Raw genomic sequence first — 18414 nt, 5'->3', positions numbered from 1 at the left:
TTTTATATATCTAATCTCTCCTGTCAAGGTATCCAGAAGTCAATGCAGCTCCATTTGATTGTAGATCAATATATAGCGAAGAATAGATTCTTGAAAGTCCAACCAATTTCGGTAATGGAAAGCAGCTTCCTCAATTAAACAGAAGAAGAAGATGAACTAGAAAAACTCCCCATGTCTTGCTTATCTTCTCATGTTATACAAATAGTTTAATGAATAAGCATTCCTACATCAAGATCATGTCCTCCTTTTCAAAAGTTCATTTTGTGTTCCAATAATTTTAGCTCAAGTCAAAAGTAAACAATAATAGTCCATAGAGGAATTGCTGACTACAACATATTTAGCAGTTTAATCGATCTTTGTTAATCTAAGAATCTGACTTTCAGATAAAGTGATACTGTAATTATTAAAGTACTTGACATGCACATATCAGATGAGTGCTGAATATTGTCTAACCCAAGGGAAGGATGGGGCACTAGATTGATGAACATTGGTTACTCTCCTGATAATAGAAGATAAAGGTTCATGAAACACACAATTGTAACTTTTCTTTTGGATTATTAGATTATTGTACTGTTATAGATATAGAGCCCTATCAAAAGCTAGCTAGTTATATTGATCTTTCCTGCATTCCTTCTATTCTTAATCCAATTACCACCAGCATAATGAATATTACTTGTGTAAAGATATAATATTACCAACCAACGGAAGCGATGAAAATAAATAGATGTATTTTCCATTATCAGACTTATGTTTTCTGCCCAGCCCATATAGGAGATAGGAGGAAGAGTAGTATGACAAGTTGGCAACGAACCTACCCTTTTAAAATGTTAGAAGAAAGAAAAGACAAACATCTACAATATAACACTTGGTTATATGGTATTTAGAACAGGACCTCTCGAGCACCTTTGACAAGTAACCTCACCATAATCACAATTCACAAATATAGGGTTTAGCTTGAAAATTAATCACAGGGACTTTGTCCAAGAATTGATGGCCCAGGACTGGGAGTTTGCTTTGCTTCAAGTCCTTTTCCCTTCAATCTGGGACTATGTTCCCCCCCTTAGTTCATTTACATGGGGGCTGTATACTCTCTGCGATATCCGCGGGCTATGAGCAGGTCTTATATCCTCAAGCGAAGTAGGGGTTGAACTTGTTACTTTTGGACTCTGAGTGAGACGGATCTCACCACGGCTTCTTGTGATAATTTCATCAAGAATTTCCCCATTATCAAAGTTGGTAACTCTTGCCTGAGGATCCTGGTTCTGCAAGTATATATATAAAAAATCAAGACTGGGTAGAGAAGCTTTAGAAGATAAGCTAATGAAGGCCTGGTTTTCAAGGATGGAACTCATGTAACTAGATATGTTTTAATGCATTTTGATGTTCTTTTCTCAAATTATGTTGTGAACCCATGTACCACAATTCATCCAAATGTTTTTTGCTCAGATGAACCAATGTAAAAACTCAAACAACATGGATAAACAAATGCCTAGGTGAAATCAAACTATGACTTCTTAACATTTTTTGTAATTGGAATTCATCAAGGGCACAATACTGGCAAGAAGCAGGACCAAATTGGAATTACCCTTGCGAAACAGAATGTAAAAAATATTCAATCCAAATCTGATCTTTCCTCCAAAAAAAAAAATCTGATCTTTTGGTAGGTCTGGCTAAAATGACCAGAATGGTTAAGACAACATACTTGAAATGACACATTGAAGGCAATGGCAGGGGCTTCCTCATATTCTGCAGCATCCAAGTCTTGAAGATGGGCTCCTTTGAAAAACTTAGGGAGCACATACTGTCGCACTGGTACAAGAAGCATGATCAACAGTGGGAAAAGGACCCCAGCTATTGGTATCCATGTTAGGCCAAAACATAGAAGTAAGTAAGTTGTCTGGAACAAGGTGAAGGTAGCAATCGTTTTGAAGGGCACAGTCTCAACAAAGGTTGCATGATAATCCTCCAGCACCCTAACAAATTGTAAATCATTATCAGCATCTATTAAAAAAATAATGATGAATTATGTTCCATAATAAGTCCAACACTAATATATTACATATATGAAAAACTATCTGCAGGTATGATTTAAGAAATGAAAAACCAAAAGTGAACCATTCTGGATTACATGAAGGATATAATGCATTTCCAATAGAATGACCAAGTATGTACACGCACACACACACATGATATAAGACTCCATGCTACATGATATTTGGTATTATAAAGCCAAATTCTGGAAAGAGGAGAAAAAAGGGATTGATATTGAAGAACATGTGAAGAGGAAAAAAATGTCTTTGGAGGTTTAAGTCTCAAAGTATAGAAGAAATTTAAGAATTTGTACCAAATGCCAAAAGCAACTGTGAGTTTGAGCATAAACTTACTTGTATCTTCGACTTGGAGCGGTGAAAAGCAACAATATTCTCTCCCAGAATTGATTTCCAGGCAAGCTTTCAATTGCCATGAAAGCAAAGTAGCCCCAAAGAACTGAAGTAGGGATCTTCTTGAGAAGTGGCATAGCAGCAACACAACAGCCAACCATCGATGCCTGAAGCAGATTGCTGAGGCGTTGTTCTTTTACTTCAACAGGCAAAAGATCATCAATATCCTTATCCACATCAAAAACTGTCTCATCAATAGGGGCGTCTATGTAGCCACCACTAGAGGCCAATTGAATTGTGGATTCTTTCAGCTCTTTCAGTCCCTGATTGAAACTCAGATCTAAGACAAGAAAAAGGAAAAGACAATATATTTGTATTAATTAATTGTAAATGAATAAATTTACCAGAGCTGGTGGAGTTTCGTAGGCTAGTGGAGTCTGCATTCCATTATATGCTTCTTGCATGTTCTGGTATAATTGACCCAAATTTGAATTCTTACTAATACTTTTCCGGGCTGTTGATACGAGCTTATTCCGCAAAAGCTGTTCCATGGACAACAAAAGGGCCCAGAGTATTTATTAGGTTCTACATTACAAGAAAAGAATAATACTAACCAAACATTTGACTATACATTGGACCAAGAGAGAAACTAACAGAAAAGGATCAGTCAAAGACAAATTCAACACACACACAAAAAGGAAAAGAAGGGATCATTCTCATTATAGAATAAATTAAAATTGGAAGACAAGAAGGATTTTTATTAGAGTTTCTGAACACAAGTGTCCATAGACAGATAATTCCAACTGCCTAATTTGTAAAATACATTGAGCACTCAAATTATTAGATGATTAGCATTGGAATGAAACTTTAGAATGGTTAGATTCTGGTCCTGCTGGTTTGCCAGCGTAGAGAGGCTAAGATTTTAGCCTTATGATCTGAATTCTATGATAAACTTGCAAACAAAAATAGGGGGATTTTATTGTTATAAAATGAGATTTATCAAATTACAGAACCCAATAAAGGAGCTTACCTGATGTTTTAGGGTAGCTAAGCTTTTTGTATGCATAGGAGATTGTGGAATTACACCATTAGAAGGAGGAATACCAATAAGCCCACATAATATGACCTGGCAAGGGAAGAATTCAAAACTAAAATGAAAATTTCCCCTAGATACAAGATAAAGTAAATGCTTTTATTCAATCTGAGATGGAGACTCTTGACATAATTACATGTGTGAAATTTGATATTCAGGGGAAACAACTTACCAAGAAACCCAAAAGAAGAAGGTCATAATGATAAGAAGCTGGTTTCTTCAGATTGAATTCCTTCTGTTGGGCAAGTTGAGATGCAACACTGTGATCAAAGTAGTAAAGCACAGCAATCATAGTTGCTGGTATAAATGCTCCAACTATATATAATGGAGGAACATTCAACATGTCCTGCACAACTAAGCAAGCATGAGTTTGTAGACAATCTTCAGATGCAAGGAAAAAAAATTTGGGTCCCTCTGAAAGCAGATGCTAGAAATGTATATTAGTAGATATCTGGCAAACCACACCTTAATGACTGTCCAATTTGAGTATGCTCCAGGAGACCATGGATTTGGGCTGAAAAGCCTCCTTGGGATTCCTCTTGGGACATCATTAACAGGTATATAAGACACAGCTGTCCATACAAGCACCATAAGTGGCACTCCATAATCCGCAATGAATCCCCGGAACCAACCTATAAATTCAAATCACATTTACCATTAAGAAACTAATCAGATATTAAGTGAACAGCATAGACACTGAAAGAATATTGCTTTCTCCTGAGAGAAGGTAACAAAAATACTTCAAAGAGAGAAAAATCACTGAATCCATAAAAAGAAATTGAAAAGATGACCTCACATATACTAATGAGGACAACAAGAGAGAGATTATCCAATTGAAGCTAACTAATAAAATGGGACACATGTGAATGATCTTTTAACCCTATATTCAAGAGTTCCAAAGAAAACTCCTCATACCTGTCCCATAGCGCCAGGATCTGGCTTTTCGGCTTCTTAATGCCGTAAGAAGAAGACCAAAGGACAGAACCAAGGCAAACATTCCATTGCCAAATCGCCAGGATGGTTGGAGTGCAGTCTGTTTTGTATTTTCTCTTTGGGGTATACCAAACTCTTCCACAACTCCCTGTAGTATGAAATTCCAAAGTTGAAGGTACCACATAAAAAATATTTATAAACAATATTAGTATGTTGAGTTATTTGAGGAAAAGTTCAACTAATGAGAATTACTCAACACGCTGGATGTTTTCCAACTAACTTACAAATAAACAGTTATTTCGAAAACTTCTGAGTCCTCATTGGTGAAAATGAAACTTTCACTACACAGTAAAATCATAAAGCATACTCACCCGTATGGCCTGCTGCATAAATAGCATTGCAATTAGCAGACCAAACAATTCGCCAGCAACGCGCGTAAACCTATTGATAATAGAGCATGCACCCAGAACAGCCAGCAAGAAGAGCAAGAGGGCTGTCCACACGCATACCCTGAAATCCCAATGAAGATTGTTAAAATATCACCAAAAATCAATCCCTTTGCATTATTCAAATAACCTTACCATCCAGCCCAGGCTAAGAAGAGTTTCTGCCCCAAATCCTTCCGGTCTTTAACAAAGTTGAACATGAATGTATACATCAACACTGTAGGCTCAGCCACCCCTAGAATGAGTAGAGGCTGTCCCCCAATAACTGAGTGGATAATACCACAAAGTGCTGTTGATGCAAGAGTTTGCACAGCAGTCAAAGTTCCTCCTGTAACATATAATCAAACAAAGCATGTCTTAGCAAACTATACCAAAGTACAAAGTACAATAGGATGTTAGCAACACCAAAAAAGGAAAATCTATCAGACCTGTATTTCTCTCCAACTGCTCCCCAAAAGATATAACAGGAATTGCTGAAGCAAAAAATATGTATGTTGTTGGAGCCAGGATCCTAAATGACAGAAAATAATTATTATAGCTTCAAATGACATATATTTAGAAGTAGCAGTGTAGGCAAAAATTGAACATTGTCCATGGACCAGAAACAATATTGTCTTGAAGTTGTGATAGCTCCTCCGATTACAACAACCAAGCCTTAGTCCCAAAATTTTGGAGTTGCAGTTGTAAAATCAATATCTTTAAACAACAACATAATATTCTATTTGTGATAAAGGGATGAGCAGTGCAAGAGTTGCATACCTGATACCTGCGCGGATACCACCAGTCCAATCTTGTTTATAGCACAAAAGCCTTCCTTTGAGGTCATTCTTGATTCCACGGAAGGGAACAAATGTTTCTTCCATGATAAGTGAAATATTTTGTGAACAACAAAAGGACTAAAACTTTATTTAGCTTTTGTTTGAGTAACAAGTAACTGGGGCAATATATGATATCGAAGAAGCTTAAGTTAAGTTCAAATTTAAGGGACTCGAGAGGCCAACATGGTTACTAAACGTGCATAACAGAAGATATATATAATATATGTATGTAAATACATAATTTAAGGGAAGAGAGGCAGAGATTTCTTCTTCAACATTGGCAGTGAAAGAAAGGCAGGACAAAAGAATGTTGAGTCATTAACAGACCCTTGAAGATAATATAAACATATGAATAAAGTTGAAGAATTTTACATTTTAGTGTAAAGAATAATTGGGGTATATTGCTTTGAAGAAGAACAAAAGGTAGTAAGTAATGAACCTAACTACTTGGATTCCATATCTTTATAAAGAATCAAGTATATTAATATTAGCGGATGGAATCCATAATGAATTGAGAAGTTCCATATTAACGAACACAGACACTCCCCATATATGCTCAGATCAGAACAAACAGTTGACTTTGGCAAAGCTCAGATCCATCACCTTCCCTTTTCTCCTCTCTATCAAAGTGGCCTCCTATTCATCAACTGTTCCCATTAATAATAACAAATTGGAGCAGAATGCTAAGGATTAAACTACATGGTACAAATTCTACATGCCAAAATTGGTGAAATTTGTGTCAAGCTCTAGACTTCAGAGGTTATAAGAGCAAGAACCAAGAAATTAACGAGAACCCATTACCAGAAACTGCATTTTGGGATGGGTTCAGAACAGTTTGAAGCAAGTGGGCATTAACATAAAGATTGGAAATTTAGCGAGAATTCATGACTAAAACTATAGCAGGATTGATTCAGAACAGTTATGAGCAAATGGGCATTAACCAAACTGGGAAAAGAACCAACTTGAACAGCTAAACAAAGTTACATTATTCAAAAAGAAGACCCTTTTGAGCAACAACTACAACAACAAAGAACTCACATATATATATATATATAGAGAGAGAGAGAGAGAGAGAGAGAAGAGTAGGTATGGCTTGCAGTTACATCAGCTGAGAGCACAGAAATATAAAAAAAGAAGACAGGAATGGAAGAGACGGTTCAAAATGTATGCTTTCAAAACAGCTTCTGAACTCTGACGCTATGGATGAGCAAGGAGAGAACAAACTCAGCAAAATGTTGAAGTGATTTTCGCGTGAATGAGATAGTGTGCTGTGTGACAAAGCATAAATAAGTAAAATAAAATTTCTCTCAAGTCTTGGCAGTATTGATTATTAAAATAAAAACAAATAAACAATTTGATTAGAGAGAGAAAGAGAGCCGTGAGAAAAATAAACTAGTAGTAGTTTATTTTTTTCACCTGAAATAAACTAATGCTTACTTACCCAGAAAAGATAACAGTTTTTTTTGTTTTTTTTTTCTTTCAAAAAGAAAAAAATATCAGTTTTTTTTTTTTTTGGACAGAAAATAATGAACAAACAAGAGTCAAGAGACATCATAAGAAAACCATTGTATGAGAGTTAATTCAATTCACGTCAGGACTATATTAAAAACTAATTGGTATCTTAGTCTGATAATTAAAAATGCAATCATCATAAGCGGACATTATAGATTAAATCTCTATAAAAATAAATTTTTTGAGGTTTGATAATGTTTTCTATAAATGAATTGAGATCAAGTGCATCTGATGCAACAGCAATGGTTGAGATTGAAGTTGAAAAAAGTAACTTTTAATCTCAACCATTAAATAAAAAAATTGAAAAATAATTGAGAAAAGTTAAAAAGTAAAGTTAAAAAATAAAGATGGTAAAAATTTATGTGATTGGGAGTAGGTAATTGAACCGGATCCAAATCCTCTATAAATGTTAGTACTTTTATGCATTTCTTGACATTTGTAGAAGGATTTTAGTTTTACTTTCTTGAACCCCATATGAGAAGATTGTACTAAAATAATAGAACTATGTAGGTAAATTATTCAATCATAGGCCTTCCTCCTCAAAGCCACAGCATATTAATGGCTTTCAATTGGCTCCACTGATTTTATTGTCTATAAGAGCATTAAGAGCATACCCTTAAAAACCACATTTTTTAGTTAAGATTTTATCAAAACTCACCTAAAATTTTCTTGCATCAGATTTAATAAATGGTCCCAAAAAAAAAAAGACACTTAATAATGAACAATGGGCTCTATACACTTATTGAATACGGTTCACTCAATGCATAAAATATATATATATATATATATGTATTTTATTAATTTTCTCACTTCTCTCTTTGTGTCTAACTATTTAAATAGAATATTGGTAAAGTATTTAAGCTAATATAGTTATTTGTAAATAATAGATTAGTTAAAGTAAAAAAAGTGAGACTTTTAAGCGAAAGTTTACTAACAATTCATTGAGCCTTGTGTGAATATTCTAATAAGGGATATGAGTTTGAATTTCACCTAAAATAAAAAGAAATTCATTGAAATCAATGAACTGTTAACTTTTTTATAATAAAAAAATTGAGAAAAAAGATAAAAGAGATTTTATTAATTGATAACGTCTTTTAGCAATACATTTGCTAAATTTGATGGAACTTTCTCCCTCCATACATTTGAGGAAGGCAACTTATTTGCGAGGGATATTGGTATTTGAGACTTTGTGCTTTAAGGTGATTCTCTTGTGGTTGTGAATTCTCTAGCCAAAAAATTTCTTCCTCCATCATCGATAGCTACTATTACCTTTGGCGTTATTTCTTTGTCACATGAGTTTCGTCATTTCGAGGTCTCTCAGACTCGTAGGAATGGTAATCAACTAAATCATTTTTTTAGCAAAATATGCTCTAGGTATTGAGCATTATGTAACTTGGATTGAGGAGAGTCATTGTTTCTTAGAAGAGGCTCTCTCAACTGATGTAACTAGTCGAAAACTCGTGCAATGCACAGGAAAACTTTGCCTAAAAGTATGTTGGTCTCAAGCTCTGCATAAAAAGTATAATTAAATTATACTGGTCTCAAACTAAAGCAATAAATAACGTAGGAAGACTTAAAAAAAAAAAATTTGGTGTGCATCTAACTAAAAGTTTTTATAGTCCTCTCTAGTTTCTATTGTGGGATACCAAAATTATTTTTGCATCATAGATTTTATGCCAAATATTTGTGGCTAGAATCCTATAAATTGTTTAGATTTTCAGAAAGGACAAATGCTATTAGAATCTATTAACGCGGTATCTCAATTGTTTGTCAATATTTGAACTTATGATCATCTTTATGCTTATGATGGACCTACCACTTTCATAAATTTGGGTAAAATAAAAAATTTAAAAAATAAATTTAAAAAAAAAAACTTGCAATTTGAAGGCACATAAACAGTTTGATCGAACTTGTTGTGAATTTCTTAATCGGTTGTAGGAACATATCAAAAGTCGTTAACAAATTGGTTTTCATACCTAGTACCATAGCACCACAGACGACTCAAAATTTAATATGAATATAGTTGAATGCAATATGACTATTGGTTACTTTGCCATATCACATAGTATTTGACTTTTTCTTTAACACGGAAAATTCTTAGGTACTCTCAGATAATAGTAAAATAGTACTCTCTCCTCTCACATTCATGATAGACCCCACCAAATATTTAATAAATGGACCCTACCATAAATGTGAGATAAGAGAGCACTTTTCACCGTGCTTCTGAAGTATCTAAGAGATATACTCCTGTAACACAGCAAGAGAAGTGCTCGTTATCTTAGTAGACAATCCTTCTAATGTGTAGCCCATTGGTAAGATTGAATATTATCTTCAATTTGGAGAATCCTAATATAGCACTCAAAATGAGAGAGAGAGAGAGAGAGAGAGAGAGAGAGAGAGAGAGAGAGAGAGAGAGAGAGAGAGAGAGAGAGAGAGAGAGAGAGAGAGAGAGAGAGAGAGAGAGAGAGAGAGAGAGAGAGAGAGAGAGAGAGAGAGAGAGAGAAGTTTTGGAAGAGGAAGAGAAAATAGAGTGGTGGGACTGTTGAGGTTAGACTGTATATTTCCTTTTCTTTTTTTTTTTTAGAGTAATTGTATATTTTCCTTAACCATACATCTCCATTTGTTTACACTAAAGGGTTGAATTAAGACTTGAAAAATGAGTAGGAACATTGGTTTAGTCAAATAGGATCAGTGAACCCGAACTACAAACCGTTATTTGTAAGTAAGTTGAAGGGTGTGTGCAATTTGAAGGGAAGCTTGTATGAAGGAAGAGAGCTTCTAAGTGAGTCAGGGTATTGACTTTCAAGTTTCATTTATGCATGAGGAGAAGAAAGAGAGTTTGTAAGTGGGTTCTGGTATGGACTTTCATCTACACATGGGAAAAGATCATGCTTAGGTCATAATATGTAAGGGAATAAGTGGGTTTGGGTTTTTCATAAGGTTTGGTTTAATTTTCAAAAACAACCCATCTTTTAGATAATAGTAAAAAGAATTTAACGTGATTTTTTAGGTAACGGAAAAAACAACTTAATGAGAAGAGGTTAAAAAAGCTAAATGCAATATTAAAACGCCACATGGCAGGAGCTCGTGCACTTCCATATGAGATCTCTACTTTTATATATATATATATATATATTGATTTTATTTCGTTCTTTTTAATGAAATTTTAGTCTTTCTATCAAAAAAAAAGTCATGTGCTTCTAGAGCTCATATAGCCAAGGCACAAAATGTCCTTGGTATATTGGTATTTTGACTTGACTGTAAAAAACCAATCATCATGAAACAGCTGCTATGAATTTCAAATCCTATCATGTTTATAAAAATTCATTATATGTTAAAAGTATATATTTTGATGGTGATGGATGAAGCACTTAAAAAATAAGATTTTATTTTACTTGATATTATTTTTGAGGCAGTAATATGTACTTTCTTAATTTGCATCAGTCATAGGAAGTGAAGTATTAAAAGTAGAAAAATGTAGGTTCCAGTTAGTTTAACTGGTAAAATCTTTGATGAAAATAATAATTATTAAAAACGAGCAGACGCAAGTTAAACTATCCAATAACTTATTATTGAATTCGTATTTTGCAAATCCAACCATTGAATTACATTTTCTATATGTTCTTAACTTACTCGAGCTCACTAAGCTCGAGTACCTTGTAACTTTTTTTTTTTGGATTATCAACAAATAAACATAAACGTAAAAATAAGTAGCTTTTTTATGTTTTTATTTAGTTAAATAGAAGAATTGTAAAATATAGAGATTTTAATTTCAAAATAGTTTCGACAATAACCATTGAACTGTAAGGAATTTTTAGACACGGGCTTAATGTTTTAGAAAGCAGACAATGTGTATAACAAATTCTTCAATGTGTTTTATGGTTTTTTTATAAGGCAAACTAAATCTTAACACCACAAGTGCAAGTAAAGTTTACGTCAATTTGGACATGCCGAAAAGTGACCTTTGGTTATAGTTTTAACAATAACCATTGAACCGTAGGGAATTTTTAGACGCGAGCTCAATGTTTTAGAAAGTAGACATTATGGGCTTGAATTTGAACACAAATTTTGAATTCTTTCGACAAAAATCAAGAGATGGTATCAGAGCCAAGTTTCATTCTTCACATCAAACAAAACATTTCTAGCAAGCAAAGAAGATTCTCACGTGCACACCACCATTAGAAGTCACACATGCTTGTCTGTTGGATCTAGACTTCATGGCATCTCGTAGCCGTCACGGCATCTTGCAACCGCCATGGCTCACTACTATGTCCAAGTCCTTACCGCCTTGAAAATATGTCGAAAAGTGACTTTTGGTTATAGTTTCGGCAATAACCATTGAACCGGCTGAAAATTTCTATAAAAAAAATAAAAAATAAAAAATAAAAGGTAGGAAAGATAGAAAGGTTGAATCGCATTTGCAAGACTTTATCATGATTGACTGAAAGGTGCAGGAAAGACAAAAGCAATGATGCAACTGAGAATCTTTCTACTCTCTAACCATAAAAGCGACTGAAAAGACTCAGATCAAGGAATAATAAAGTTTCATAAGTTGAAATCTCCTTATTAGGCGTGACGGCGTATGCAGCACACGTTAGTAAATCCTATAAAAGATTTGGAATATTAAAAAGATGTTCCAACAAAACTCTTTATAATAAATGAATAATTATTATTTTCTACCAAAAAAAGAATAATTATTATTCAACAATATTTCTATTTTTTTTTTTTCGATTCCTACATAATAAAAATTTTCATTAATTAAATTTATGGTATGATACTATGATTTTATTATCCAACTCAGAGCTAATATTTTTTTTTTGGCTAAATAGTATTAACTTTTTAAATGAATTTATCCAAGTCATTCAAAGAATCAAAATTCATAAGGCATTGCTCAAATTTTTAGAGGCTATTTTTCTTTTCCTATATATATATATATATATATATATTTTTTTTTTTTTGGCTAAGTGAGTCACAGCTGTAATAGGTTTTATATATATATATAAAGTTTCTTGTTAATATTTCTATCTCTTAAGGTCAAACTTGCAACACTACAGCTGTGTGACAAAATAGGTGTGCACCATTCACACTAACCTTGTCGCATATTTTTAGTAGCAGCAGGCAACCTTTTTTTTTCCCCCTTTTTTTTAGTGAGAATTACATTTTCGTATTTTGATCTTTTACCCCAATTACACTTAATCCCTTAATTATTAAAACACACAATTAACCCACAAAGTTTTAACTTTGTTTCAATGTTCACCCTATAGTTTTCCTAGTTTTATTTCAAATAATTTAACTTTCAATTTTTTGGAAGTAAACTAACTTTTAGTTTTTTTGTCTCATTGTAGGGGCTTTTTTTTGTATATGGTATATTGGGCTGCCTCCTGCGGTAATGGGCTGGGCTGCCTTCTGCAGTGATGAGCCCTAATGTTTCTGAGTAAAAGAGCTGGGACCGGTCCAATTGTAACTCAACTTAAGCCGGTTTGTGCACAAACTTATGCCTTGTCTGCTAGGAGCAAATTTACGGCAAACAGAACTGTTGCAGACGAGTTACGGCAAACAGATATAATAATAACTAAAACAGGGTACTTTGACTTATTTAAATAAATGGCTATGTATTCCCTGCTAATAAAGCATGATTACAGTCATAATGATATCAATCACAGAGAAAAAATGAAGAAAATAATAATAGCTAATTTAAATGGGCATAAATTAAGTTTTAAACTTAGTCTGCCGCAGTAAAGTCAAAGAGGAGAGAACGCCTCTTCTCAATGCAAATAATCTCCCCAGGAAGAAGATCCTGTCGTGGGGATTAATGGCTTTGAGGGAGTCGGACCTGAATAGTTATTTCCCAAAAAGAAATAGTCCTTGTTTGCGTTTTGGAAGAAGGTGAGATTTGAAGGGAGAGAGAGGGAAACCGATCTATTGGTGCATGCCCATTGAACTAACTCTCCTTTTTCTTAGTTTCCTTTCTTTTCTTCTCTGTTTTCTTTCTTATCTTTTTTCTTTTCTTCTTGCTCTGTTTTTTTCTTTTCACTCCTCAAAATATATTCTGTTTTTCGATCCCCTCTACAGGGCACGGCAAGAGCCTATTTATAGCGCCTGTCGTGGCTAGTGTTTTACCATTTTGCCCCTTAACCGCCTTTGTCTGGTCTGGGTGTACTTGCCGACCACCAGGACTGTGCGACATCCACCCTCACCAGACAGAGGCGGGTTTGTTTTGTTCCTCTGTATACCGTAACATTTCTTCCTGCCACGGTATTAATGCTTTCTCTCTCTACTCTCAGAGCATGCACCCAACGGTTCCCCCTCAAACTTGCCTCTTTTGGATGGTCTATCATCCCAACAGGACGTACCTCCCAAAAGAGGCTTGGGCAGGAGCCGCAAATAGATCTTTTTCCCTCTCCCCACCACCAAACCATACCCCCTTTACCTCTTACCTCTGGCCCATGGCCCCACCATGTCCTATATTGGCTGGGTACAGGCTGGTGGTGTCTAGGCCTTGCGCGTGCTTCTCTTTCAAATTTGTCCAAGAGTCTGCCTGATGCTCATGCGTCTGCCGCGACCTGGAGATTCTCCGTCTGCGTTTCCTGATCTTTCATGTGGGCTTTCCTTTGGTTTTTCACTCCATTCAGGAGCTGGGTTTCGTATGATGATGGGCCTTACATTTCTTTGACCCACTTTTGATTTTCTTTATTGCCTGCCATGTTGAATTGTTATTCCTGACGTAATAACTTAATCCTGCTGGACCTCTTTTTTGGGCCAGCCGTTTATCCCTTTTCTCAGTGACCTGTCATGGGCACTGTTTTGCTTTTACTCACAGGCTCCTATGTCCCTTTGGCTTTCCTTTGGGCATCCATGGTCCGATTGCTTTCTTTGGGCTTCCTCAGCCCGTTTGCTAATTTCACACTCCCATGGGCTTTTTACTAACTTCATTGGGCTTCCCCGGCCCAATAACCTTATCCTTATCTTTGGGGTTCATGGGTCTGCCATAAACCCCTTACTCTCTTAGTTTGCATTGTCTTGGGCCTGCGGCGACCCTTTTTCACTTTTCTACCTCATACTCTATCCATGGGATGCTATTTCTTTCTTTCCTGGCTTCTTTGAGCCCGCTTGCCTCTTCAAGACCCATTCATTTATTTGTTGGGCCTGTGATCCATTATTCCTGCCGCTTGGGCCTAATGGGTTTTTTGCTATTTACCTTGTCAATTCTTTGTAGCCCTCATTATTGGGCTTTTCTATCTACCTGGACTTCCGCAAATGGCCCTCAACACTCATATTATGCAAACAAGTTGCCAAAAACAAGCAATTTTCGAATGAACTATAAGTTTGACAGAATTTAGCATTGAAACACTAATTTACCCCACTCCAAAGCAAACGGCAAAAGGGCAAAGTGGTCATTCAATGCTGAATTCTATTAGACTTAACACTAAAATAGATGGCATGAGGTTAAATGTAATGTATTTTTAAAACAAGAGAGGTCAATTAAGTGTTTTGATAGTTCAAGGAGTTATTCATGGTGATAATTTAGAGTGAAAAAGTGCAATTTATTCCCCCTTTTTAAAATTTTTTTTTTTTATAAAAGATGAGATGCATCTTGAATAGGTCATGATCTGGTACGATAACCTTTCTTTTTTACATTAACAAAAGATCAAGATGATACAGTTCATCAAAAATGTTAATGAAACCCTTTTAGGATTATATTTTTTATATTGTTATGTGTAAAGTTGCTCATCTGGATTCTAGATTATGCATGTTCCTCTCTTTAGTTAGTACTATGCATCACCATAGATTATTTAACCTCTCTTTCAGGTTTCGTGTAACTTTATCATCATTATCTTATCATCTGTGCCAGATGTTAAGTACTTGCTATCATTATCTTATCATAGTACTCAGTCGTCACCTGTAGCTTTATCTGTTATCATCTTATCAGTGAAGTCATTGCATCCTTACCCAGTTACCCTTGAGTGTTATCTACACCAACTTGTTCCACAAAGCAACCTGTTAATGATATTGAATTATCGACAAAATTGAACCACACACGGAACTTTTTAGTGCCTTATTTAATTTGATACATATTTTCCATTGTATAGTGGCATACAAATTAAATGTGTAAGATTGAGGTCCAAGTAGATGCACTAATAGATTCAAATCTACTCAAATGTGGTGACAAATTTGTGCATCCATATGATGTGTTGATAATGATTGCAAATCCCTCTTCAATCCACAGGGGATTGTCCAATTTTTGCCACCTCCATGTTCCCTCATTGCATTGTCGACTATGCTTCTTTTTGTTTTCTGGGAGGAGATGGTAAGGTTTTACACTCTCCGACTAGCATCGAACAACACAGATCTCACCTCGCAAGGGTGGCTTCCAGAAAAACTGCACTGAATCAACCTTGTCCACTGCACCCCATATAGACCGATACCCTCCCTTCCACAGGTGCAACACGATTAGGCTTAAGGGAAAACCAACCTTGTCAGCGTGGTGCAAAAACCTCCCTCCAAACTGGCCACATTGCATCGTGTACAACCCTAGGAGGACGGTATGCTCAAATTTTTTTAATGAAATATATTTTAGTTTACTACCTTAGCTTTAGAGGATTGAGACCAAGATTTAGGCTCAGTTTGTTTTTAAAGTAAAATATTTTACATGTAAAATATTTTCAATAAAATATTTTCAGGTGTTTAGAATGACAAGTAAAATTTTTCAAACAAACCACCAACACTAACAGCTAAACACTAAAGTCGCTGATGCCTGAGGTCCTATAACTGGACCACTAGAACTGGTAGTCAATCTGTGACCGGACCACCGACACTAATCTCCAAAGCGGAGTCTCCGACCACTGGACCGATGACCTAGCGACCAGATGGGAGAGGAAAAGCCACTGTGTGTTTTTGGAAAATGTTTTACCAAATTTTCAAAGATAAAACATTTTAGAACTTTTTATAAAAGATTTTACAGTTAAGGAAAAATATTTTACAAGTTTGATTATATTTTACCTGCAAACACCTAAAAAATGAGAAAATATTTTCCATAAAATATTTTATTTCAAAATAAACAAAGCCTTAGTAGAAGTTTGGAGAGAAAAAATTCCTTACTTCATTGTTATTTGAAATGATTTTAATTTTACCTTATCGATGTGAATACAGGATATCAATGACCTATTCAAGACTTCAATTTTCTTGCACGTGATCTTATTTGGATTATTTGACTTCGTATCTAACAAGAGTGTGGTTCAATGATGCCTCAATTAAGAGGACTATTCAAGACTAATTTGATTACTTAAGAGAATGCAAGTAACAATTTTTTATGGAAAATAAATGGCTAACTTCTAACTAAGTTTCAAAGTCTCGAAGTACTAGGAAGCTAAATGATTTAAAGTTGCACTAAAACAAGAGGCTAACAAAGCAAATCGAGATGCCAATACGAACAAATTGATACAAACAATAATGACATCAATGTCATATAATTAAAGATCTAACGAGCTAAGAACTAAATGCAAACTCAATGGACCTTAAATATAATCAAATAATAACAAAGTAAAAACCTATATAAAGAATAGACTAACTAACATGAACACCTTACAAGGATTATACGAACTACTGCCTAATGCTATGTTTGAAAGTTTGGAGAAAAATAAGAGTAGAGGAGAATGGTTACCTTCCAACTTGTTTGGATGTTTTTAAAATTAAGTAAGCGAGAGGAGAATAATTAACATTTTCATAATTTGTAATTTTGTTAATATGGTAAGGGTAAATTTGATAATTCATTTTATCAAGCATTTTTATACTCTACTCTCCCTCTAAATCTCTCCAATTTTGGGGTATTAAAAATGAGGGATTAGAAGTAGTTAAAACCCCTCCAAACTCCTCCAAATCCCTCCAAACTCCTCCCTTAAAAAAATTCAAATAAGGTAATTTTACTTAATCTCCCTCTCTCTACTCTACTTCCCTTCCATCCAAACAAGCTATAAGACTAAAATAAAATACAATAACAAAAGAGAATTCTCTATTTCAGTAGTTTGTAAGTGGAGAATTGTGTCATCTTCTTGGAAATGATACCTTTATTTATACATGAAATCTTTAGTGGTTATTGACTAGTACTCTTTTCTATATGAAAATTGTTCTAACAAGTTGCTGTAAAAAAAATATGGAAAAAATAATAATAATAAAATAAAGTCACATTATAATAACACATTTCTATAATTTGGTATACAAAACAAATATATGCTATATATAGTTAGGATAAACCGTACTTTGTCAAGTCAAACTCATTAGGAGTGTCAAGATAAACACCAAACACCACTTGTGCATGACCCCACCATCGCTCCATATTAATGCATCCCTCAGAGCATTCGTATCAGATATCTCCAAACTATTCTATTTTACTATCTCAAAACCTACATTTATCATTTATACCATACCCTTTTACAATACTTCCAACATCCCAACTTTTATTTTCCTATTCCATTCATTAAAATAATATTTCTACACAATAAAATAATATATCCCCCAATCACCATCATTTATTCTTTCTTTCTCATTCTTTTTGTTCAACAACCACAAATTTTACAGAAAATACCATCACCACATGCCCACCACTGCTGCACTACACACCTGACACCACCACCACCACCAACCCATAATCTACCATCAACACCAAAAAAAAAAAAAAAAAAAAAAAAACCCAGACCATCAAACACCGATCACCCAAACACCACAGCCCAACGCCGATCACCCAAACACCACACTGATCACCGATCACCGAAAAAAAAAAACCACCTGCAGAAATCCATAGCCCAACGTCGATCACCCAAACACCGATTACCCACACAACCCACGGCAAACCCAAACAAAACCCACGGCAAACCCATAGCCCAACGTCGATCTCCACACCACACCCAAACACTAATCTCTGCGCCAAACCCCAAACGCTGATCTCCACGCCACCACACTGATCTGGAGTTTTGGTGGCTATGGAGTTTTGAGTCTGAAGAGAGGGAGTGAGTGAGGACTGAAAGGAGAGAGAGAATCAGAGATTGAGAGATGGATAGAGAAAGTGAGACACAATAAAATATTAGTTTTTTGTTTTAGAATTGTGCTACAGTGCAATTTTAAAGGTAGAATTACACTATAGTACTATTGCAAAAAAATTTGCAATTGTTGAGTTTTAGAAGGCCTAATGAACCGGAACTTGATTTTTGTGTGAAAATGGTAAAGCACTCCTACAT

The 18414-nt window shown here is 34.9% G+C and overlaps 1 protein-coding gene across 1 annotated transcript; it reads right to left on the bottom strand.

The window, feature by feature from the left end:
• Nucleotides 1-711: 711 nt before the first annotated feature.
• LOC126704385 (boron transporter 1-like) lies at nt 712-6937 on the bottom strand. Its single transcript, XM_050403367.1, has 12 exons — nt 5613-6937; nt 5282-5364; nt 4989-5181; nt 4779-4917; nt 4390-4555; nt 3940-4106; nt 3647-3820; nt 3412-3507; nt 2786-2923; nt 2385-2704; nt 1703-1973; nt 712-1262 (listed from the first exon to the last, which is right to left on the bottom strand). The coding sequence occupies exons 1-12, from the start codon at nt 5714-5716 to the stop codon at nt 1047-1049; spliced, it is 2067 nt and encodes a 688-aa protein (XP_050259324.1). The 5' UTR covers nt 5717-6937; the 3' UTR covers nt 712-1046.
• Nucleotides 6938-18414: the final 11477 nt, after the last annotated feature.

The sequence above is a fragment of the Quercus robur genome, chromosome 10 (genome assembly GCF_932294415.1).
Source record: "Quercus robur chromosome 10, dhQueRobu3.1, whole genome shotgun sequence".
Taxonomy (NCBI): Eukaryota; Viridiplantae; Streptophyta; class Magnoliopsida; order Fagales; family Fagaceae; genus Quercus; species Quercus robur.
This window is presented reverse-complemented; position numbering and strand designations above follow the sequence as displayed.